General features: G+C 25.3%; 5 protein-coding genes across 6 annotated transcripts in view; 2 read left to right on the top strand and 3 right to left on the bottom strand.

The window, feature by feature from the left end:
• The window catches only part of LOC112601471 (serine-rich adhesin for platelets-like), a 7,651-nt gene extending 3,632 nt beyond the window's left edge, over positions 1–4,019 (top strand). The window contains exons 1-3 of one of the 2 annotated variants that reach the window (XM_025349113.1): positions 67–536; positions 573–2,910; positions 2,987–4,019. In XM_025349113.1, the coding sequence (XP_025204898.1) occupies positions 69–536; positions 573–2,910; positions 2,987–3,960 (3,780 nt within the window). In that variant the 5' untranslated portion in view covers positions 67–68 and the 3' untranslated portion in view covers positions 3,961–4,019. Of the gene's footprint in view, positions 1–66; positions 2,911–2,986 lie in introns of those variants that run through there. The other variant, XM_025349112.1, reaches the window with a different exon arrangement.
• Positions 4,020–5,394: 1,375 nt separating this feature from the next.
• On the bottom strand, positions 5,395–9,322 carry LOC112601536 (protein TRC8 homolog). The gene is made up of 9 exons (XM_025349221.1): positions 9,006–9,322; positions 8,664–8,925; positions 8,257–8,585; positions 8,001–8,191; positions 7,611–7,866; positions 7,321–7,550; positions 7,017–7,263; positions 6,615–6,938; positions 5,395–5,847 (listed from the first exon to the last, which is right to left on the bottom strand). Exons 2-9 carry the CDS (start codon positions 8,875–8,877, stop codon positions 5,731–5,733), a joined length of 1,908 nt encoding a protein of 635 aa, XP_025205006.1. The 5' UTR covers positions 8,878–8,925; positions 9,006–9,322; the 3' UTR covers positions 5,395–5,730.
• A 3,806-nt stretch (positions 9,323–13,128) lies between these two features.
• Positions 13,129–15,198, bottom strand: LOC112601521. The gene is made up of 5 exons (XM_025349190.1): positions 15,164–15,198; positions 14,423–15,063; positions 13,814–13,908; positions 13,678–13,751; positions 13,129–13,271 (listed from the first exon to the last, which is right to left on the bottom strand). The coding sequence occupies exons 1-5, from the start codon at positions 15,178–15,180 to the stop codon at positions 13,199–13,201; spliced, it is 900 nt and encodes a 299-aa protein (XP_025204975.1). The 5' UTR covers positions 15,181–15,198; the 3' UTR covers positions 13,129–13,198.
• A 2,422-nt stretch (positions 15,199–17,620) lies between these two features.
• Positions 17,621–19,840, bottom strand: LOC112601512 (xylosylprotein 4-beta-galactosyltransferase). Its single transcript, XM_025349175.1, has 5 exons — positions 19,450–19,840; positions 19,162–19,346; positions 18,856–19,091; positions 18,638–18,784; positions 17,621–18,557 (listed from the first exon to the last, which is right to left on the bottom strand). Exons 1-5 carry the CDS (start codon positions 19,529–19,531, stop codon positions 18,299–18,301), a joined length of 909 nt encoding a protein of 302 aa, XP_025204960.1. The 5' UTR covers positions 19,532–19,840; the 3' UTR covers positions 17,621–18,298.
• A 389-nt stretch (positions 19,841–20,229) lies between these two features.
• LOC112601524 lies at positions 20,230–22,076 on the top strand. Its single transcript, XM_025349194.1, has 5 exons — positions 20,230–20,270; positions 20,798–20,866; positions 21,113–21,188; positions 21,508–21,619; positions 21,681–22,076. Exons 1-5 carry the CDS (start codon positions 20,268–20,270, stop codon positions 21,862–21,864), a joined length of 444 nt encoding a protein of 147 aa, XP_025204979.1. The 5' UTR covers positions 20,230–20,267; the 3' UTR covers positions 21,865–22,076.
• The last annotated feature ends 967 nt before the right edge of the window (positions 22,077–23,043 follow it).

The following is a 23,043-nucleotide window of genomic DNA, read 5'->3' as shown; positions in this document are numbered from 1 at the left end:
ATTTTAACTACTCAGTAAAATTAAATCTAAAAAAATAATTTTATCAAATATTTTTGTTGTAGAACATTATGACTTTCCCTACTGCTGTGAAAAAATCTGGACCTCTTACTATCTCAAAAACTGGATCAGGATCAAAGACTTTATCACCAGGATCTCCTAAATCACCTGGTTCTCCTCTGTTAATACCTGGATCTTCTAAAGCACCGTTAGCTAGTAAAGCATCCGAAAAGATCAATACTGGGTCTTCTGTGAAAAAATCATCTGCTACTTTGAAAAGTTCAACTATTAAAAATGTTGTTAAACCTGTTATTGATGTTAAGTTAGAAGCTGAAAAAACTTTAGCTTCTACTGCCAAAGGAATGAAAAAATCAGTGACTAAACCACCTCCACTTAATATTAAAGTAACAGAATCTAAAGGATTGCAATCACCTAAAACTCCAACAAAATCGTCATTAAAATCTCAAATGTTGACTAAATCTCCTTTGGTAACTAAGCCTGCATTAGTTTCTAAATCAACTTCAGTTTCAACTGGAATGGTTAGATCACCATCAATTACTAAATCAACTGGAATGGTTAGATCACCATCAATTACTAAATCAACTTCAGTTTCAACAGGAATGGTTAAATCGCCATCAATTATTAAATCATCTCAAGCATCTGTTACTTCATCAACGACTAAATCTCCTCAAGTAACCACTGGAGTCAAGTCTTCAACTACATCTCCTCTCCCAGTTAAATCAAAATCATCTGCTGTGTCTTCTCCAGTTGCTAAATTACCTCCAGTTGTATCTAAAACTTCATTATCAAATTCTACTGTTCCAAAGTCACCAACAGGTGTCACTAATCCTTCAACTATTGCATCTAAGTCTGTAGCATCTACAGAAAATAAAGAGAACTCTGCATCATTAAAATCAAAAGAACAAGCAAATGTAGCAAAACCTACCACTTCAATTAAAAAAGCAACTATTATATCTGTGAAGGGTTCTTCGGGTGCTAAGAGTCCAACTGCACCGACAAACAAACCATCAGTGATATCAAAATCTTTATCCACTGCTTCTAGCTTAAAATCAAATTCTTTGAAGACTCCTACATCTCCTTTAAAATTATTAACCAAAGAATCGTCTAGTACTGTAAAGACACTTAAGTCAACTAACAAAACCAGTGATACTTCTAAAGTGAATCCAGCATCTTCAAAAGATATTGTTAAAAAAGAATCTAGTTCTCTATCACTATTATCCGTAAAGTCCTCTTCAACAATAAACTCAACTAATTCGCCTGTGTCAAAAACTTCAACTTTAAAATCTAATGTTACTCCATTGTCATCATCATCAGTTACTAAGAATTTGGTTCCAAAATCACCAGTAGCAAAAACTAAGCCATTATCAGCTGTAAAAGTTCCATCATCACCTATAGTGAAAACTCCAATGTCATCAATTGTTAAAACTCCATCATCGCCAATAGTAAAAACATCGTTGTCAACAACCGCAAAAATTAAAACTCCATCACCAACAGTGAAAACTAGAACTGCTTCATTATCATTAGTCAAACCACCTTTGTCTCCAACAGTAAAAAAAATGGTACCAACAAAATTGATATTAAGTCCTGGACTATCTAAAAGCAAGTCTCTTTCATCTTCTAGACTCAGTTCAGTTTCCACTGAAAGTTTGGCTTCAAAAACATCTTTAAAATCTCCCATGACTCCTAGATCCACCAAAGTGGTCACAAAAAGTCCTTCAAAAATAATTAAGAAAACTGAGGAACCAAAAGCTAAAGGTATTCGTGGTGGACAACCAATTAAGAAAACCATAGAAATACCAGGAATAACTGAATTACCTTCTAATCTAGTTTCAAACCAACAAGAAACTCTTCAGTTTGATTTTGTTTTAGAAAATTCATTTGAAAGTGTTTCGAAAGAAGAAAATGATTCCACAATCACTCAAATGCTAAATCAAGATTCATTAGACCTTGAGAAATTAGAAACTCATAAAATGGATGAAATTATTAATGATGACTTAGAAATACCCAATGATTTTGTCAAAGAAGAAAATGTACATTCAAACATAGTGAATGCTCAAAATGTTAGTTCATCATTGGCGGTTCATGAACATAATTTAAAAACTATTGAAGAAGACTCAATAGAACCTTCAACAATACCATCATTCAATGAACAGAAACAAGAAGACATTTATATTTTATCAGACTTTGAAGTTGTGAAAAAAGATGAATGTATACCATGTTTAAATAGTATTTCTCAATCTGCTAATAATTGTAGTATTGCTTTTGATGATAATCATTTTAATACAACAAATGAAAACATTTTCATAAAACAATTGGATGAAACACAATCGTGTATAATAGATATAGATGATCACTTTGAACCAATGAATGACAAATTAGTTCTAGGAGATGTGCCATTTGAAACCGATTCAAGTCAAGATGAAATTTCTGATAATGAACAAACTATTCAAAAAGAAGTAGTTGAAAATGAAAACTGTGATGTAGAGCAAAATGACTGTGTTGATGATGTATTTATATTCACAGACAATTTATCAATTAATAATTTTGATAGTGTTGATAGTACTGAAAATTTTATTCATCAGTTTATGCCAAAATCGATCAAACGATCTGAAGGTTCATCATCTATTAGTACAGATGATGGAAGTCTTCTTAGTCGTAAATCTTATTCTGAAGCCGTTTCAGGATCATCTAAAGATGGAGAATATTATTTCGATTTTGATTTTGAAATTGTTGATGATTGTTTGGAGTATGATGATGAGGAACGTTCAGTATTTGTTGAAGTGACAGAAAAAGAATTTCCAGAACTAAAGCCAAAAGATTTATCTGGTAAAAAAAGAAGAAACAAAAAACAAAAAAAAAGAAATTATAGTAACAGAACAGAATCTCAATCTGGTAAATATTAATTTTTAGCTTTTTATATAATTATTTATGATTTTTGATTTATGTTGCTTTATTGCTTACTTTTTAGATTCAAATAATGAAATTAATTACAATCCTGAAGATTTTGATGGAAATGAATTTTGTCGTTATATCAAGATGATGAAGGATTGTTCATTTTATCCAAATGGATTATTTTCATCAGATTCAGTCAAATTATCTACTTCATCATCTCTATCATGGTTAGACATATCTGTCCGTACTACTGATGATGACTTAACGCCATCTACAGAAAACCTTAGTATCTATGAAGTTTTCCAAGCAAGTAATTTGAACAAAGAGTTTTTAACGTCAATCATTGGCTCCAATGAATCAACTACAACGAATGAAACTACCTGGTTTTGGAAATCTATCGAAGGTAAACATCAACCTCACAATAAAGCCAACATAACACTCAGTCTTCAACCGAGACCTAAACATTTAACTACACCTCGTTTCATGATTCTTTTGGCACTAATTAGTGAGGCTAAAGGTTATGAAATTAAACCATCATTGTCTGAACATTTTGTCACAAAAGATTGCATGCCCAGATTTGATGAAAAAATTAGACGGCTCATGGTTCAAGGATTTTGGCTTATTGGCTGTTTAATAAAAGAAAGTTTGTCTGAGGATGAAGAAGTGAATTGTAACAATCCATTTGAGTTTGTAGATGGCGACATTGGCTTATGGTGGGCTGGAATTAATATGTTGGATTGGCAAGAACACTTAAAAGAATATGGTAGTCAAAACCAAACCTTACCAAACTGTTATCAATTTGTTATTGAAAACATGGGTATGACTAGACACAATACAGCCGAAGCTCAATCAATCATGAATGCTATACCTGATGATTTTATGAGCGAACTGGATATGGAAAATTTCATTCACACTGTGCGTAATGTCAAGTACTACAGTGACACTTGTTTTGTGGACAGTCAAGAGAATTTAGAATTACAAATTGAAGTCTCAGAAGAGGATGATGAAGGTCTTATAGAATGGGAAAAAAACTCTGTTGAAAAAATTTAAATACTTGATGTTTTTAACAATTGTTAAGGTTTAAAATATTTAGTAAGATAAATAACAGTATAAATATAATGACAAGAAATATTAAATTTTTATGTCTTAACATAAATTCAATAATTTAACATATATTATGTAATTTCTCAATTTAAGTTTCTAAAATGGAACTATTAGACTAAGTTCAATAATTATTGTGTTATATTAATATAGATAATTAAATAAGGATTTAAAGTATAATAATATTTTGCATGTTAAACATTTGCCTAACATAAAAAAAAGTTGTAATATTTTCACTTTCATTTTGAAATGCCAAAATATTATTAGCAATAACTCAAGCTGTATATAAAATAAACTATTTATTGTGTTTAAAAAATTGTGTTAAATTTTGTTAAACAATTAAAAGCACATAATATATTAACGAGAGAAAAAACAATGTACAGTTAACAAGCAATTGTGTTACTATTAGAATTAATATATGTGATCGGGCTTAAAATGTTGTACAAGTATTAAAATAATACGTAGGTAACAGCATAACAACATACATTTTATAGGATGTAAAATACCTTTAGTGATTACATTGTTGGTTTTCATATAGTTTTTTTCTATAAAAAAAAAAAAAAAAAAAAAAAATAGGAAACATTGATTTTTGTACAACCTAATAACTTATAAACGTCTTATACAATATACATAAGCATAAATAGATTTCAATATTGATTCATCATTGATTACAAAATTAGTTATCACAAAAATATTACAGTCTGATTTATAGAGATAATATTAAACAACAATTTCGGTTTAATATACCTTAAACAAATTTTTTTCCTCATTTGTTAATTTTTACTTTAGTCACAACACTAATTAATAAATGGTAAAATGAGTAAAAATTTTAAATAAGATAAATATTAACAAAATTTTTACTTGTATTATTTAAGTACCAATATAATTAAGTACAAATTAATAATAATAAAAAAAAACTTATAAAATTCAATTTTTGATAAAAAAAAAAAAAAAAAATATGTACAAAAAAAGAAATATTTTGTCACTTTACTAAAATATATTATTACAAATATACTATTAACTTATTAAAAACCATATTTTCTCATCCGACACCACCATGTTATTCTAATATTGCTTTATTTTAAACAATCAAACTGTAAAATTGTCAAAAATTATAAATTGGAACTACAATTTAATGAAACATTATTATACTTTGTGAACCGTTTGTTAAATATTTTAATAGATAATATTATAATTTTAAATATATACTTTAAAATTTAAGATACAAAAATAATAATTTAACAGATGTAAACAAAATATTAATATTTCAAGTTTAACTACTTAACAGGTTAGATTATTTTATAATATGTAATATATTGAATATCAAAAATACTTACTAACTATGAAACATGTATATGTGATGTTTTAAAAATAATTATAATATATAAATCAATACAGTTAATAAGCAAGCTTTACATTAAACAAGTGAAGTATACAATTTACAAATATACAGAAAACATACCATTTGTATAACATATCAAACTATTGAGTAATCTTAAAACACTTAACCCTCATTTTGTACTAAATCTCTAAAAGGTTGAATATTAATCAAATTATCTATTATTAATAACCACATAGAACTTAGAACCGCATAATAGTACAGTAAACTTGTGCAAGTATAAAATTAAAACTTTTATAATCAAATATTTTAATTATTATTGTAGTTGTCAATATGTATTGAATAAAAGTTTAAAGTAAAATTTAATCAACAAAAAATAACTATGAATTATCAGCATCAATAACATTTTGAAGATCTTGATAATGGTTTGTGCCTTGTGCCTGAACTTTTGATGTTTCTGCTTTATATAGAATATCGTGACACAATGGACATCGATCCTAAGCCATAAAATAATTTAAAATTACATAAAAATAAGATAAATTTATGTGTACAACTTTTTATTTATAAAATAAAATTGTAATTGATAGACTAGACTTTTGTATGAGAGTGTCTAATGAAGTACTTGAGTAAAAAAAAATCAAATACTTTTTAAATTCTTAAACTAGGTGATTCTTTTATGAAACAACACTCATTATTTCAAAATCTACTAAGATTTTTGAAGATTTTTTTTTAGATAATTTTCATACAAAACTAACCACATTTTTTATTTTTTTTTACTTTTTTGATTGGCAACACATATTTTTTATTTCATATTCTGAAGTAAAATATGAATATTTAAAATTTAGATTGGTGGAGAAGTAGAACAACATTTTGCAAGATATCCTCACATCACTTCTTCTTTGTTTAACTTGACTTTAACTTATAAGTTATAACTCATATACTATATAGTACATGTTCAAATTTTGATTTTAATGTATTGAAATATTCTATTATTCTATATTTAATTTCAACTGAAAATAATGTAAAGAAAAATATTTTCAAAAATGTTATTAAATTTTGATAAAATAAGTATTGTTTGATAAAAGAATCACCTTATATAAATTTATTGAACAATGCCATAAAGTTTCTGTGTTCTAATATAAGTAATAATACTTGTTTTTTTTTTTATAGTGTTTCAGTATTTGTCAAATTTAAATAGAAATAATCTGAGATGATTTATTTTATAGAATTAGTTTTTATAAAAAAATTATAAATAACTATTTACCTGTACATAGAGCCATTTACGCAAACATACACCATGGAAATAATGATTGCATTTAGTAATTTTTGCTGATCCCATATTTTGATAACATATCGCACAGACATCATCTAATTTAGATAATTGAACACTAGTTGCTTCTGGTAATGATTCAATTTTTTTCACAGCTGTACGACGTTTAATGAATACTCTCCATCCATCCCTAGCGTCACACCATATGTTGAAATATGCATGTATACACATCATACATGCACGTACTGCACCGCCAGAAACAAAAACCATAATGTAAACACCATTTAAAAAAAGAAAGATGCCAAAACAAAATTCCACCTAGAATAAAAAATGTGTCTATAATATTATTATTAAATAAATATGAAATAAAGTAAAACAAAGGATTTTTAAAATTACCGTATTGCCAAATGATTTGATATAATACACATAATCATCTAATTTCTCCCAGAATGTAGTGCGATAGGCATCAATTAAAAATAATGAATAGACAGCTAATGATACCAATACTTTTATAATAATTTCAATATTAAAAGAAGAAACTGCTAGTAGCCAAGTGCTAACTGAATGGTGAGACCACAAATAAGTTAACATAGTGATTGGAAACACTATAAGAAATCCACAAACTAAAAGAGCTCTTAAATGTCTAAAAAATTGAATTAAATTAATTTTAAAACATTCATAATGATGATTAATACAATACCTATTAAGTGAAGGATTGTGAGAAGCGCTCAAAGACATTAATAACGGATTGACCACATTATGGATGTAATGCAGAAGAGCAGCGCAAAGTAAACAAACATTACGATAGAGTCTTGTAAAGCGTTTTTCTGGATCTAAGCCTGTTAGTCCAGTTTGTAAAGCTAGTATATAAAATAATACCGCAGAAATTGTTCCAATGCTTTTATCATCCGTTTCTTCAGTTAACAGCACCTAAATAAAACAAACTGTTTAAAAACATCTAAAAATATAAATCCAAATTCAGTATCTTACCCATTGAAAGAATACTCCTATATAATGGCAAAAGTATGATACAAAACTTGTCATTCCTAAAACTGCTGTAAATGTGTCGCATCCTTTAATTAACAAATATTTCACGGCTTCAAATAAAGTTTCATTTTTTGTTTCCATATCAGTTAATAGGTATAAAATTTGTTCTAGTACTCGTATAGCCCAAAATATTCGTAGAACACTAGGGATATTGAGTCGACTCCATTCCGCTTCAATCATGGCAGATATTCCAAAATTACTAGGATAAAATACACAATGTATTCATATTATAAATAAAATATTAAAATTATACTTATTAGTTGGTGAGTATAAATAATAATATCATAATACAAAAATTAATAAAAGTAATAATAATGTACAAAATGGCCTTACTTAATGATCTCTCGTGCATAAATATATCCATTACAAATTAAATTTGTTATTGTAAATATATTTAACCATAATGTTTTCAGCATAATAAACAATGGCAACAATGTTGATAATACTGTTACTGTATTCAAAATTTCATGCGTACCAGGTATTAATGAGATTAATGTAGGAATAATAAAGCTAAAGCTGAAGACCTAAAATATTAAACACATTATTTTTTATCCAGGATGAAAGTTAATTAAAATGTATAGGTATTTACCTTATTGATTACATTATTTGTAGCAAAAACTTGTAAAAAATCAAATACTAATGATAGACAATATTGTAGAATTAAATTGCGAATTAACATGTAAAAAAAATTTATGATTTGGAATTGTGTAAAAAGATTTAAAAATCCGTCCACATCCCATGTTATAACTTCAGTTATCGTGTCAGCTTTAAAGTTTTCATATTTGCTTGACAAAGTTTTGAACGTTTGTATGTTTGACCAATAAGAAAGGAGTACAATACAAATAGAAACTACGTGAAAGTATACTAGATATAAGTATCTGGCAGGTAGAACAAACAAACATAACGAGGAACAAAATACTAAAAACATAAAAAATTAAATTAAATCAACTGATACCTTTGTATTATTATTGTCTTTTGGTAGTTTATTTAACTTACTTAAACAAGATAATATTATTTTTATGAAGGATAAAAATATGGCCTGGTAATATTGTGCAGACTCTCCGATCTCAATTTGACTGAGGGTGCTATTTACAAAGGTATTGTTTACTGGAAATATAATATCAGCCATGTCCGGAAACCCGAAACTACTTTTGAAGAGTTCGTCCATAATAAATATGGGTGGAACCCTCAACAAATTACAGAAACTCATGTTAGCTGTAGTTTTAAATGTTTAATTTACAGCTATAGATAATACAATCTGAAAATAATTACAAACATTAAGCACACGTTGAAAACAAAGTCACATTAAATCAGACATAATAATATGTAAATGCATACTTGGAGGACATCGAGGACAGATGAACAACCATTAAGCTAGGTATGGCCAACAATGATACGAAACTATTTGACAAAAACATGGGAATAATTTATAATATCATGTTGATGATACATTTTGATTAATCAAGACGATTTTTTTTTTTGTTAACAAATACATGTTATTTAATTGCGAAAACATACTATTTAATAAAAAAAAAAAAAGAGAGCAATGAGAACGTTGAACATTAGCGAATTATGGGTATTGCTTTAAAGTACGGAACGCGAGTTTTTCGGTATAACACGTTACGGAAGTCAAACGTATCCAGAGTATTAATTAACATTTAGCACATCGATACGAAAGAGATTGTACAATTTATCATTATCATTATTCATTACTTATTTGTGATGATAATATCTGGACTCTGTTATCTAACGTCTTCACCACGGGTCAGACCAGTCCAGTGGCAGGATATCGAAATAAGCAGCTGATTTTAAAATAATGATAATAATATGGTAAATAATAAAATAATGTAGGTAGTCGGGAAATGAGGACGACCCGACGACGGAATTATCACTTAACGAGAATGAGATAACACCAACGTGTATTTAAATTTTAAAATTTAAAATTTTAAAACACGGCTAAGAAACAAGAAATAAGGATACCATGGTCTCTATAGTCACAGAATAAATATTACCTATACAATATAGTCTGTTCGCCGAGAGACCAGGACTGCGTGTCAGCCGACAAGTCGAAAATCCGTTAGTTTCCACCACCCTCTACAACAGTGTATTGTATTCCAAACTGTGGTCCGCACGTGTACCAGAGGGAGTCCGCGAACGTAAATCGAAAATACTGAATTAATAATTATAATATTTATTATTATTTTATATTTCTATTAAGGTCAGAGGGTCCGGCAGGGAAAAAGTTTTGGAAACGCCGCTCCACAACACCGAACGGCTACGACCCACCCTACTTACCACTTGTTGCTCCAATAATAAGGAAAGTTGTACAGTGTCGTGTTTTGTAATCTTTTGTTGTGAGTATAGTGTTTGCAATCACAGAATAAGTTTGTTGTATTCGACTATATATGTTCATATTCAATGTCACACTGATTACACGTCTCTACGTGTGTCAAATGGTTTTAGAAATTTAATTGTCGGTAAATCCAAAGTGAACACGGTCCTTGGTCAAATTTCACGTAAAAACTATAAATACCTGCTATTTTCTCTGTATATTTATGTTAGCGTTTCTAGCATTTCTTTCGAATAGTGCCATGCTGCCATACTATATTTTTTTAAATATTTTGATACTTTTGAATTCTATTTGTTCTATAAATATTGATAGCAAAATTTTTGCTTTATCAAAATTATCGAAAATTGTGCGCAAAGTCATGCGTTTTTAATTGACCGATTAAAAAATATCAAAAATACATAATCACAATAGTTTTTTTATGTGTTTAAATTTAATATTCTGATGAAATTCGTAAACTCTCGAAAATTTACAAATTAGTTTAAAGTAAAACATGTAAAAAAATTTTTCTTTTTTTTTTAATCTAAAATTTGAAATTTAATACAAGATTCTTTGTTAGTTTTCCTTAAAACAAAAGTTTACGAATTCACATTAATTTGTTGGAAGTTTAAATTTTAGGTTCTGATCAAGAACGATGTATGTATTGATTTCATTTTTTTTTTTTTTTTTTGCATACGACTCAGTACGAGCACACGAATACACGATAAGTTATTGATAAAATGTTCGGTTTGAAAAAATGGAGGTGGTTCTATATATCAAATTGGATTTAGTTTGTACTTTTTAGTTTTAGGTCAAGCTTAAAACTTCAAAGTACTTATTTATATAATTGAGAATTTTCACGCAAATCCAATTTTTGACAAAATCGGTTTGGTTTTTTTTTTTGTAACTCAAAAAAGAATAACCATAGATATATTATAATAACATATTAAAATATACATTAAGTTACTCAATTAAAGAATATTTTGATTCATAAATGATCTTGCCCATTGTCTCAGCTATGAAGTTGTAAAAATCAGGCAAATCTAATTTTCATATACCTACACTTGTTTTTTGGGATTTAATCACGCTGCTCGATACTTTTAACACTCATAAGCATATTTAGTTTAACAACCTGAAAAGTACAGAGATAAAATACCATGGACAGACTGACTTTTTTTGAACTGATGACTGAAATTTTATTATTAGAGTAGGTGCTTAAATATTTAAATTCATTAAATCTGATTTTCATAGTTTTTAATGATTCCATTATTTTATCTGATAAATAAAAATGAAAAATAATTTCACAATAAAAATACAATAATTTTAACAATCAAATGCTTAGAATTACAAAACTATTAATTTTATTTTTCAATTTTTTAAAAATATACATAACAATTTTTATTAATATACAAATTACAATAACAACAGTATATAATATGAACAACTAGTAAGTTATAAACAATAAAATAATCTGAATTACATACTAAAAACATAGTTTGCTAGTACATATTTATTGCATTTAATTTGTGCCCTGTATGAGAATAAGCTCAAAGATTATTTTGATTTTATTTTGAAATTAATCAAATAGGAAATACACCATTGTCATAAGTATTATACAAAATATAATTTACGTTTCAAGTTATAATAATAATAAAGATAAATTAATAATTTCGGTTCATCGTTTAGAAAGGTAAATTAATAATACAATACATTACACATCAGTTATTATAATAAATTCTTATTTACTAAATTATCAAGAAATGAAAAATAACTAAAAATCATTAATCAGTAATTACACATAGTATATTATAGTGTATTATGTGATCCCTAAATGTGCGCAGCAATGTAAGTTAACTTTGTATTTCTCATAAAATACTAATATTATTTGTTTTGTGTAAAACAATATAATTTTTTTCTTTTAATCATTATATAAATAGTATCTTAGAATTTTATAAAAATATTAGTTATTTTAGAATAATACTAACTTAAATAATTTGATTCAGACTAAGACATTATTACAATAATAAAAATATTAATAATTATATATAAAAAAGTAAACTTAAAAATATTTTTTTAATATCAATATAATGTATTTGATATAGTTAAATATAATAGTAGCCAATTGCAAGTCACCACAGATAATTTTTCTCACAATGTTCACAAATTGTGTTAAAATAATTCAAATTAAGTCATTAAAATTTTTAAAAAACATTTGATTTATTAAATTTAATGCTATGAATAGCACCACACAAAAATAAATACATAAGTAAACATTCAAAATACAATTACAAAATACTGATAATCTTTGGTTGAGAAGAGTATTGCTAATGAAACTAGATAGTATAAAATTGTACGTATTTTCATTTTAATATAGCTTTAAAAATGATAATACACAAGAAATTGTTTTTCATTTATAAAGATTAAATTTAAGTTTTAATATCAATCTGAAACTAAATATATGCAAAAACAGTCTTATTACTATGTAGTGGGCATGAATAACATTTTAATAAAACCAAATTATATAAGTTCTCTTTGTTAAAACTCCAACAAAATAATAACCTTATAGTATGTTAAGTTGAGCAGTCTGAACAATAAACAGAAAAATTAAAGAACAAAAAAAAAATAATAATATTTGTTAGTTTATAAATGATTAAATATTAAAACATTCTAATGAATACTTACAGTACTCATTCTACACACTGACCATATTTAGAACATGCAATTAGTTAGTAATACATCTACTCAGTTTTATATAATTTAACTATTTATATAATAAAAATTTTATTTATTATTATGGAAGGAATGTACATGAACAATCTTATTTTAATTAAAATATAAATGGAATACGTTTATGGAATATAACACAATACTTTATAAAAAATATGTGGTTAGTAGATAAATATTGTTAAAAAGAATCTCTAAATGTTTCTTATTGACAATATTTTAAATTCTATAAATTAATAAATACAACCTCTTAAAAAGTAAAGGCTCTACAAAATACATTATGTTACAAAGTAGTCATTACTCTTTAGTAATTTTAAAAATACTGTTAATTAATATATCATTTACAATATTTATAATTAAATATCTATAATACAATATTGCTCATGTCATTTTAATTAACATAATATTGAGTTAAATTATTTATGGCATGATTTGTTATTATGTTTGATTTTTAATTTGTGGGTTTTTTTTTATTTCTAATTCACAAAGCTGTCACAGCAGAGCTTTTTTTTGGTGGGTTATTAATTTTAACTAATCTTTTCTCCGAGTCCATTCTAAAATCAGAGAAAAAAAAGATTTTAAATACTGTATAAGTACAAAGTGTACAATATATTATAAATAAATTGTATTTAAAATTTTTTTAAATTAAAATTATTAATAAAAAATGCATGATATATGATTAACTTGTAACAATTATATTAAGAGATACTTAATTTTTAAAGTATTAGAATTAGCAATAATTTTAATATAAATAAAAATAATTCTTAAATTTATAAACACTAAATATTACATTTCAAATTTTAAGCTGATGGGAATTTATTAAATCTAATATGATAATTTTGAATCTATAATTTGTGTACTATGGCACTTAAACTTTATTTAATACGATTCCCTACATAACTACTTATAAGATAGTAAAAGAAAAATAGTATATAGTAATTATAGGTCTTATTATTTTACCTTTTTGATTTGTCACTTGATTTTTCTAATTTTTCTAGCCGCTCATTTATTAATAATAATTGAGTACTATCATTCTGTAAAAATTGTTTATTTAGTTTAATTAGTTAACAGCAAGATTTTTATAGAAATTGCTTACAGTAATTTCATTTTTATTAGCGTTAAATGAATTTAATTTTGCCTCTAATGTCTGTTCCATTAATTTATGTGCTGCTCTAATTTCTTGAACAATATCTAAAAAAAAAAAAAATTGCATTATATGAATGTTATTATTATCTCACTAAAAATTACATAAGTGGATATTGTCTGCATATGCCTACAAAAGTTTGTGAAGTAATACAATTCAGTAGGGAATGTCCAAAATGTGTTATGAATTTATCATGTGTATTTAAGAAGTGGAATAGATGGTATTATGGCAGATCAGTACATTTCAGATACCAATAGTAGCTGTGGTAAAGTAAAATATAATATATACCTGTAATAAATATCAGCGTTGGGGTACTGAAAGAAATTGTATGTATTTAAGTTTATAATTAATGTTTTTCATACCATAAATTAACTCAGAAATCTATCATTGCAAACAAATCCTAAATAGATGGAACCGTATTCACAATCATACATTATTATCACAAATTTTAGTTAATTTTATCAAGGCATCAAAAAAGTGAAAACTGGAGAAATGGCCTACATTGAAAACTAAATTCAATGTCACTATACATACACATATTTAATAATTCTGAAAATTTACTTATAATAGATCCGGGATCTGCACAACTACATTTGTCATTATTTTTGCTTGATAAATCCAATTTCAAATTTCTTAATTCAATTTTCACTAATTCTAATTCATTAGCTAATCTTTGATTATCTTTTTTTAATTCAGCCACTTCATTAGCATAATAGGTATCATACGATTCTTTGTCTGATTCGCTGCTAAGTAGTTCAAATTTATCATCTTGATTATTTAAACCTGGATCACTATGTGTACGTTTAATTTCAGATTCGTTGTCCACAATATTAATAGGAGGTAAACTAGTAAATTGATCTCTGGATGACATATGTTGATTGGGTTCTAAATATTCTCTGCCAACTCCAACTGACATGTACGGTTGATAAATAGGATACAAGGTATGAAAGCGTGGGTCGACAGGTATATTAACTGGAACAGGATAACCACAAACAGCAGAGTCTGACATTGTAGGATACAATCGTTGATTGGATTGATTCCATTGAAATGGAGAGAATTCGGATATTTGTTCATTACAACTAGGTGGCCGACTATCAACCTTTGAATTTCTTGATTTTGAAGGTTTGGGTTTTCTTGTAGCATTATAATGGTTTCTATTATTAGCGGAAACTCTTTCAAGATTATAATCAGAAAAATTAGGCCTGAAATTAAACAAAACACACAAACATGGTGTTGTATAATAAATACATATGTACATTAAATTAAATTCAAGTTAATTTTTTTGTAATATATAATTATTACCTGTTAGAATTGTACATTTTATATTCTTTTATCTTATAAAATATTAAAATTCACGTTTAAAACGAATAACTATAAATCCAAATAATAAATTTTATAATTATTTCTAATGAATCCTTTTATTTTTGTTATAATATATAATTAATTAAATAAGTGATAGTACATGATAATAATATTTAAGATAACACAGTTGATGGCCATGAGCCCATGACGACTGACGAAGAAAATATGTGGATAAAAACACGAATATGAATATTAACTACCTATGTATTCAAGTCATTAGATAGTATTAATGAAGAAAAACTTTTATAAAAGCATGAAATTAATAATTAATTATATTGGAAATAAAATTAACTTAAAAAACTGAGTACCTATAAATGATTGATGTATTATGTATATTATGCAATTATTTATGAACTAAAATAATGTAGGTATTTGTTTTAATTTTTGTGGACAAATAATTATTAGTGTGATTACTCAATGAATTAGTTTTTTAATCTTTAATAATATTTTAGTAAATGGAATAAATATTGATTTGATATGAATAATAAAATATTAATAAATGATAAGAGATTATTAAAGCTATTTATAAAAAATTAACAATTTGTTAAATTATTATTCAAAAAAACAAATTAAATAGATAAATATTAAGACATAGAATTTCATAAGTTATAGTTGATTATAAAATGTATTCTTTAAGAACCAGGGGGAAACTTAAAGAATGATATACATATACCTATATATTAAAAATAAAAACAAGTATCTATAGCAACATATCTGCTTCGTATACCCCAATTGTTTTATGTAAAACATTTTTGGTTTTCTGTTTTAAAAGAATCTACATAAAATACACAACAAAGAAATCATAAAAATGGATTATTTAATTATTTGATACATTGAATTATAAATTATAAAGCAAACAATACACATCTAAGATGTTAAATTATGTATAAAATAAGAATACTTTCTTTGTATTAAATATATAGCAAATGGTTTTATTATTTATTAAAGAATAAAATAAATAAATAATATGTATTAAATATTTTTATTTATTTATTTTATTTGAGCAACTATTACAATACTGAATTAAACGTTAAATTAACTGAAAAAAAAACAAAACAATGTTGCTAAAAAAATTAAACAAACTAAAAATAATGATAAAAATATAATCATAATTTTTTGGTAACAAAAACATTATGGCTAAATATGTTTAATGAGATCAAAAACCAATAAAATTATGAAAAAAATAAATAAATAACATTTAATAAATCTATAGTTTCCTATGGCAATTAAATTATTTTGATTGAGATTATTATAGTTCAGAAGTTATTATAATTTATACATCTTAAAATACACTGCATTGACACATAATAATACAATAAACTGAATTATACTATAAGTGAATGTTAAGTCAACTTTTTAAGCTATAATACAATATTTTGTATTTTCTACAAATAATATAACAATTTGTACAACAACAACAACAACAACAATAACAACAATAATAATAATAATAACAAAAGAAAATCCAATCTATAATAAAATAATAATTTAAAATTTGTATTTTATAGCTTATTAATTATTACTAACTTAAATGAACACAATTATAATAAGTTCTATTTTTATAGATGTTAAATTTTTACTAGATCAGGGACGGATTTACATCATACTTAAACTTCAATTTAACTTTTTTTTAAATACACGAGTAATTGTTTCAAGTTAATACCAACATATATAAAAGTATATATTAAAAAAAAAAAACATGGTTTGACTAATAACTGTTTAGGTTCATACCTCAACATTTAATGAATTATAGTAATTGTGAAATGAGATATTAATACAATAGATATTTAGAGAATAATCATGTCTTAGATAAACTTGCAATTAAATAAAATAATAGATACAAGAAATATATAAAACATAATTTTAATAAAAAATTAATGTCCTACAAGCTCATACTTGAGGGGGTCTAAACTCCTTGGACTTCCTCATTCCCAAAATTTCTTAAATGGTTTAAAAATATGTAAAATAACTATTTATTTTTAATACCAACATAAATGGCTAAAATTACAACTTATTAAGTTGATTATTTACTGTATAGTGTATTGTATCATAATATCATATGAAAATATTATTTTAGCATCTAATAATAGACTTTTATTGATCGAAAACAACTGTTATAGATGCCGGTCAATATTGATAAATAACAACAATATTACATTTGTGTAAATTAAAAATATTATCATAGTTTTATACTGTCGTCTGCCAGACAGTGACAAACATGTCAAATAGTTTTAATAAATTTGTCATAATGAGTAAGCAAGATAAAAAAAAAAAAAACGTATTATTAAATTATTTTTTAAACTTCTAAAGGTATATTATTTTATTTCATATTTTAAGTGTATTATTTTATTAATAATTTAACATTGTTTTAATTTATATACTTTATTTTTAACTAAATGTCAAAACTTGAATTCAGTAAATATACAATATACATTATACAGTTTTAAGACCCCCTTCAAAAAAAAATTCTGGATATACCCTCGATGTTCCAGATTGATTATTCTGTGACATTAAATCCGTCATTGTACTAGAGTTTATTCTTAACAATTAGTAATGTCAATTTTATATTTATGTATATTTATTTACTAATATTTAATTTAAACACAATTACTGCATCAAAAGTTAATTGTTAAAGTGTATAGTAAATATATACAAGGGAACTTGATACACTCATTATTTTCTGTCCAGGAACTGGAATATCTAGTTGGACACATTGCCTCATATATTAAAAAGTAATAAATATCAGTGCATACTAAATGTGTCGAGTTAAAGGAAGCTAAAAATATTAAAATTTATCAATTAGATAACAAATATAGTAGGCAATTTCACGGGTTTCTTTATTTAAATTTGTCCTATATAATATATTTGTTTTCATATGCAAGTTTATTCATAATTCAGATTTGATGTTGTTTTTTAAAATTATAAATGTTAAAGTTTTCATGATAAATTTGTGAAGTTTGGTATTAAAGTAATAAAATTTAAATTTGTACTATCTGAGCAATATTAACATTATAATATAATTCATAGCTGTAAAATTTAATCTTAAACTCACCTAAATCATTGTACCTTAAATATTCACTTGCCTTTTTTTAGATTTTTAGTATTTTTTATACCATACTCTGAACATAAGCACCAAGGAGTTAAAGTCTTATTACACTTTAATTCTATATCCAACACTACTGTATGTACACCATCTATGAGCAATTCATGTTGTTTTTTTACAAAATAATTAACATTATGTAATCCAGTGTGTCTATCACGTTTTCTTGTTACTTCACGCTGGTTATAGCATTTTGTCATATCACGTTTTCTAACAGTTCGATCATGATTATGTCTAAAAATAAGAATTAAACTTAAATTTTATAACATTTTCTTATTTTAAATATGTTTGATCATAAAACTCATTTCTCTTACCTGAATGTATTTGATATGCCTGTTGTTAAATTCCCTGGCCTATGAATACCTATCTTGGCTTCTTTAAGACGTAAATAGAATTCATCATCTTCAAGACCCCAACCCCAATAATTGTTACTTAAGCCATCAATTTGTATAAAGTCTTCTCTAATTAAATAAAACAAATGAATAAAAATAAAAACAACAAATCATATTAAAATAAAATACTAATTACATACTTGGTAATAAGTAGAATACCACCCACAAATGAAGCATAATGGTATCGTGGATGTAAATGAGGTGCAGCAATGTGGTTAACATGACCAGTTGGTGGATAATGATAATCAAGTGCAGGATTAAGAGGTAATAAATCAACATCATGCATAGCTATATAATCAATCATACTATATGAGGACATTATTTCTTTAAACCCAGCATTAATCAATGAACCTCTGTTAAAACGGTACTGATCAACCTGAATAGTAAACAAAAAAAGAATGTTTTTAAACTTATTGTAATTATACTTAAATTTAACAGTTAATTACTTGGTTGATAACAAATATTTCATGGAGTACATCTTGATTTTTCAGGAACGAATGGATATGTGGCACAAACTCTAAGAGCTCATCAAACCTATCTTTAAATGGTATTATGATACCAAGTTTATTACCCTTAAACACAGAAGAAGCCTGTTCTTTTAACCGTATATTTCCGCCATTCTCAAATTCTCCTAAAAAAAAGCATCTATTAAAACAAAAAATAAATGCCAAATATTTGATATTTCATACACATTCATCAGATACTAATAATTAATAATGAATGTAGGTACTTACGCACATATAACAGTGATAATAATAGAGTGATTACCAAAGTGAGTATGATTCCAATTAACAAGATTTTTGCTTTAAACATCATGATTGTTAAATAAATATTGGTTTTTTTAAAGATTATATTACAACAATCGTAATTCAGTTAGAAGTTAAAGAACATTGAGAATGATGCATTGCTAATATGAAAATCCTTAAGTGTTTGAAATATATTTTACGTATTCGATTGTAATTACTTTTATTAATATACCGTTTATATAAATTAGTCAAATTTCAATTCTACTGAATGTACATTTAATCCAATCGAAATATTCGGGAATAAATCCTTCGATCATTGTCAATTAAAAATGTTTTCTTTTCTTAACACATTTAAAGAGCCTTTATTTATTTAATTTATAGCGAGTTAATCAATGACAAAAAAATCTTGAAACATTTAAACATCGGCATTCGGCACCAGTAGCTTTTAATAATTATTATCATGTTAAATATCTACCGTGTTATCAATAAAATTTGTATTATCAAAATATATTATCGCTTCAAACCACGGTTGTAAATGACAAGATAGACGGGTATAGACTTGTTATGATTGAATATTATGATTAATACGTAAATACTTAATACTAAATAGTACGTCTACTGTCTAGAGTCTAGACGTCCTGTTAATGTAGTACTGTGAACTGTCTAGTGTCTACCAGACTACCTACTTAAAAAAAAAGTATCCATTAATTAATTAAGGTGTCGGAATTTGTTCAACTTTAAAGTTTTTATTTATTTATGTGTGTTTAACAAGATTAGAAATTTAATTTTTCGTAATTCTGTTAATCATGGTAAGTGTTAAATTTTATATTTAATTAAAATTTGTTTTTCTGTATCTAATGTACCAATTACAACTTTAAATTATCTATGTATACTATTAGATCACGTATGAATAATAATTTTATTTTGAAATATAATAAAATATGGTCAGTGTTGTAACTGTGTCTAAAAAAATAAGTACATTAATCGCAGGTGGACATTTAATTGCATTTTTAGGAAGCTAGAATAATCAAAATATTAATACCTAACAACAATAATAGCAATAATAAAGTTTCAATTTGGGAGGAACTCTAAGCCCTAAGCTCTTCCCCCAGATATCTGCCCATGACATTAATTTAATTTTTTTTTTTTTTACTATTATTGTAATTTTAAGTGGATACAAGTTAGAGATTTTTATTTTGAATGTGTGTAACAGAATGTATGACAAGCAATCAATTATTCAGTTATTATAGTACCATTTTAAAATTTGTGCCAAACAGCCAAATTATTGTATTTTATTCTCTGTACAAACTATATCATACTGAATTGTGTATTTTAGATGGACGATAGTGGAATAGACAGCGATACTACAAAGCGTCATAAAACTACAATTGAAGAAAATGACAGAGTAACTATATATATGTTATATACTGATTTAATATTATTGTGTATACATTTTAATAACGCTAATACAGTTTAAATTTCATTTAAAATTTTTGTTTTATTCAATTTAATTGTTCTAGGTGTCGAATGTTGTTCATTATATTATAAATACTTTATTTTTTTAACACTATAATAATATTATTTTAAATTGTTATAAAATGTAGAAAAATATAGTTAAATCATGAAATAAATGTTTTAATTTTTATTGTAGAACAGTGATGAGGACAGCAACATAAGTGATTGTTCAATGAGAGTTACAAAACCTTCATTTTTCCAAAAAAAATTGGGCAAGTCAACAAACCAGTTAACAATCAACATATTATTTTATTTATTATTGTATGGTTTTATTGTAGAAAAACATCCTATTTTATTTTTATTTTTGTATATTTTGTTTAGATTTAGCTTTATGTTTCTTTAACATTAACTGAATTTTTGAATTATTTTATCATGCACGAATGCACGATGAAAGAAAAACAGTGGTAAGATTTTTTTTTTTATCAATTTTAGTTTTTATTTCTTTATTGCTATTATTCCTGTAGAATTTATCATTTTACAATCATATTTTTATTGAATTATAATTAATTTTTTATTTGTGTTTTATAACAGAACAATATGCTAAACCAGGTTTGATGGAATATAATCAAATGGCTGTTCCAAACAGCAAATCATCCAAAATTGATAAGTTACCAGTGTTAGTAGATTGGGATTCATCTGATAGGTATTTCTTACATATATATTCATCTAAAAGTTAAAAATGTACATTTTGATTTATTTTATAGTGAAATGGAAATACGGTTTTTTCCTGGACCAAAGGCTAGGCAAACATTGAGCGATACTTTCAGTCTACAAGAATTTCATGGATCTATAGAATCTGAGGATTTAGACTTGATACCACCACAACATGCAACTAAAACTGATAATCAATGTTGCAGTTTGGTTTTGCAGAGGTGTACAATTCTTTGAGATCTTTTATTAAATTTAATTACATAACATAACTTCCACAAAAAATATATATGACGTATATTTTGTATAAAACAAATCAAATTCACCAATAAGTGTTGTGTTGATCAGCTTTAGTAATATTGACTGATGTTAGAAGCTGCAATGACCAATATTGGTATCTCTTATGAATATTTAATTATTTCGTTTTTTTTTTGTTTTGTCAATAAATATTGTTATTATAAAAAAATATTGTTGTCTATTTCATAATGTTTAAAAAAAAGAAAAAATATAAACTTTTATTAGTTTGTAAGATTTTCCATTAATTTGAAATGCACATTAATTATTAATGATAAATTAATTATAATTTTATTACATTATAATTACTGAATATTAATTTAAATAATTGATTGATGCATTCAAAGTAAATAGCAAATAAGTAACTGCATACAGTTAAAAATTGATAGATAAATTATTAACTAATTACAAAATTTAATTGATTTAAAATTTTTTAGTTATTTAAATAATTTATTAAACAAAAAAAATGTATGAACTAAAAAAACCATTTTTTAAGTGTTTAAATTTTCAAATCAAGAGATTATTTTATTTTGAAAACTAATATTTTTCAAATTCAAGTTAAATCAAACATACTTCTATCATTATAATTTACATGTACATGTCCACAGAAATAAATAAGGTATAAAGAAAATAGTAAACTGTATTATTAATCCATTAATATTCTAAATTCAAATTGAATGTTATATAATTTTATTATTCTCCTGTAAGTACACATATTGCCTATACAAAACGCCGTCTTAAAAAAAAGCTAGCTATTATTTAATGTCAATATCGTGTTTATAAATATTTATAGGTTCATTATAAAATCGAAGTGGTATAAAGAAAGTCATAAATTATTATCAGCGTAACACATTTGAAATTTTGGGTAAAGATTTGCATACATTCATAATACATATAGTTGAAATCGTTAAAAAAAGATTATTTTAATATTTTATTTATCACAGAATAAAATATTTTATAATTGTTGGATTTGTAGGTGGGTAGTTTGAAGTACGCAAATGTGTAATACTTTGTGTGTTTGTCAATTATTGTCAGTTATATAAAATAAATGTATTAATATTTTTTGGCACAGCTTCAATGCATTTTTATCGGAAGATATACAGGTACACATTTCCATCAATTATT

The sequence above is a fragment of the Melanaphis sacchari genome, unplaced genomic scaffold (assembly GCF_002803265.2).
Source record: "Melanaphis sacchari strain LSU unplaced genomic scaffold, SCAv2.0 Contig79_pilon_pilon, whole genome shotgun sequence".
NCBI lineage: Eukaryota > Metazoa > Arthropoda > Insecta > Hemiptera > Aphididae > Melanaphis > Melanaphis sacchari.
This window is presented reverse-complemented; position numbering and strand designations above follow the sequence as displayed.

What these genes read in the sequence shown, in the direction of transcription:
- LOC112601536 (XM_025349221.1), bottom strand. Translation starts at nt 8,877, where the DNA reads ATGAGTTTCTGTAATTTGTTGAGGGTTCCACCCATATTTATTATGGAC. An exon ending in TAGGAGTATTCTTTCAATGG is followed by an intron (nt 7,551 to 7,610) that starts GTAAGATACTGA and finishes TGTTTTATTTAG; the next exon opens with GTGCTGTTAACTGAAGAAAC. An exon ending in TCAAATCATTTGGCAATACG is followed by an intron (nt 6,939 to 7,016) that starts GTAATTTTAAAA and finishes TTTTTATTCTAG; the next exon opens with GTGGAATTTTGTTTTGGCAT.
- LOC112601521 (XM_025349190.1), bottom strand. An exon ending in CTAATAAAAATGAAATTACT is followed by an intron (nt 13,752 to 13,813) that starts GTAAGCAATTTC and finishes CAATTTTTACAG; the next exon opens with AATGATAGTACTCAATTATT. An exon ending in TCAAGTGACAAATCAAAAAG is followed by an intron (nt 13,272 to 13,677) that starts GTAAAATAATAA and finishes CTCTGATTTTAG; the next exon opens with AATGGACTCGGAGAAAAGAT.
- LOC112601512 (XM_025349175.1), bottom strand. Translation starts at nt 19,531, where the DNA reads ATGATGTTTAAAGCAAAAATCTTGTTAATTGGAATCATACTCACTTTG. An exon ending in ATTATCACTGTTATATGTGC is followed by an intron (nt 19,347 to 19,449) that starts GTAAGTACCTAC and finishes GCTTTTTTTTAG; the next exon opens with GAGAATTTGAGAATGGCGGA. An exon ending in AAATATTTGTTATCAACCAA is followed by an intron (nt 19,092 to 19,161) that starts GTAATTAACTGT and finishes TTTACTATTCAG; the next exon opens with GTTGATCAGTACCGTTTTAA.
- LOC112601524 (XM_025349194.1), top strand. An exon ending in ATTTTTCCAAAAAAAATTGG is followed by an intron (nt 21,189 to 21,507) that starts GCAAGTCAACAA and finishes GTTTTATAACAG; the next exon opens with AACAATATGCTAAACCAGGT. An exon ending in GATTGGGATTCATCTGATAG is followed by an intron (nt 21,620 to 21,680) that starts GTATTTCTTACA and finishes TTTATTTTATAG; the next exon opens with TGAAATGGAAATACGGTTTT.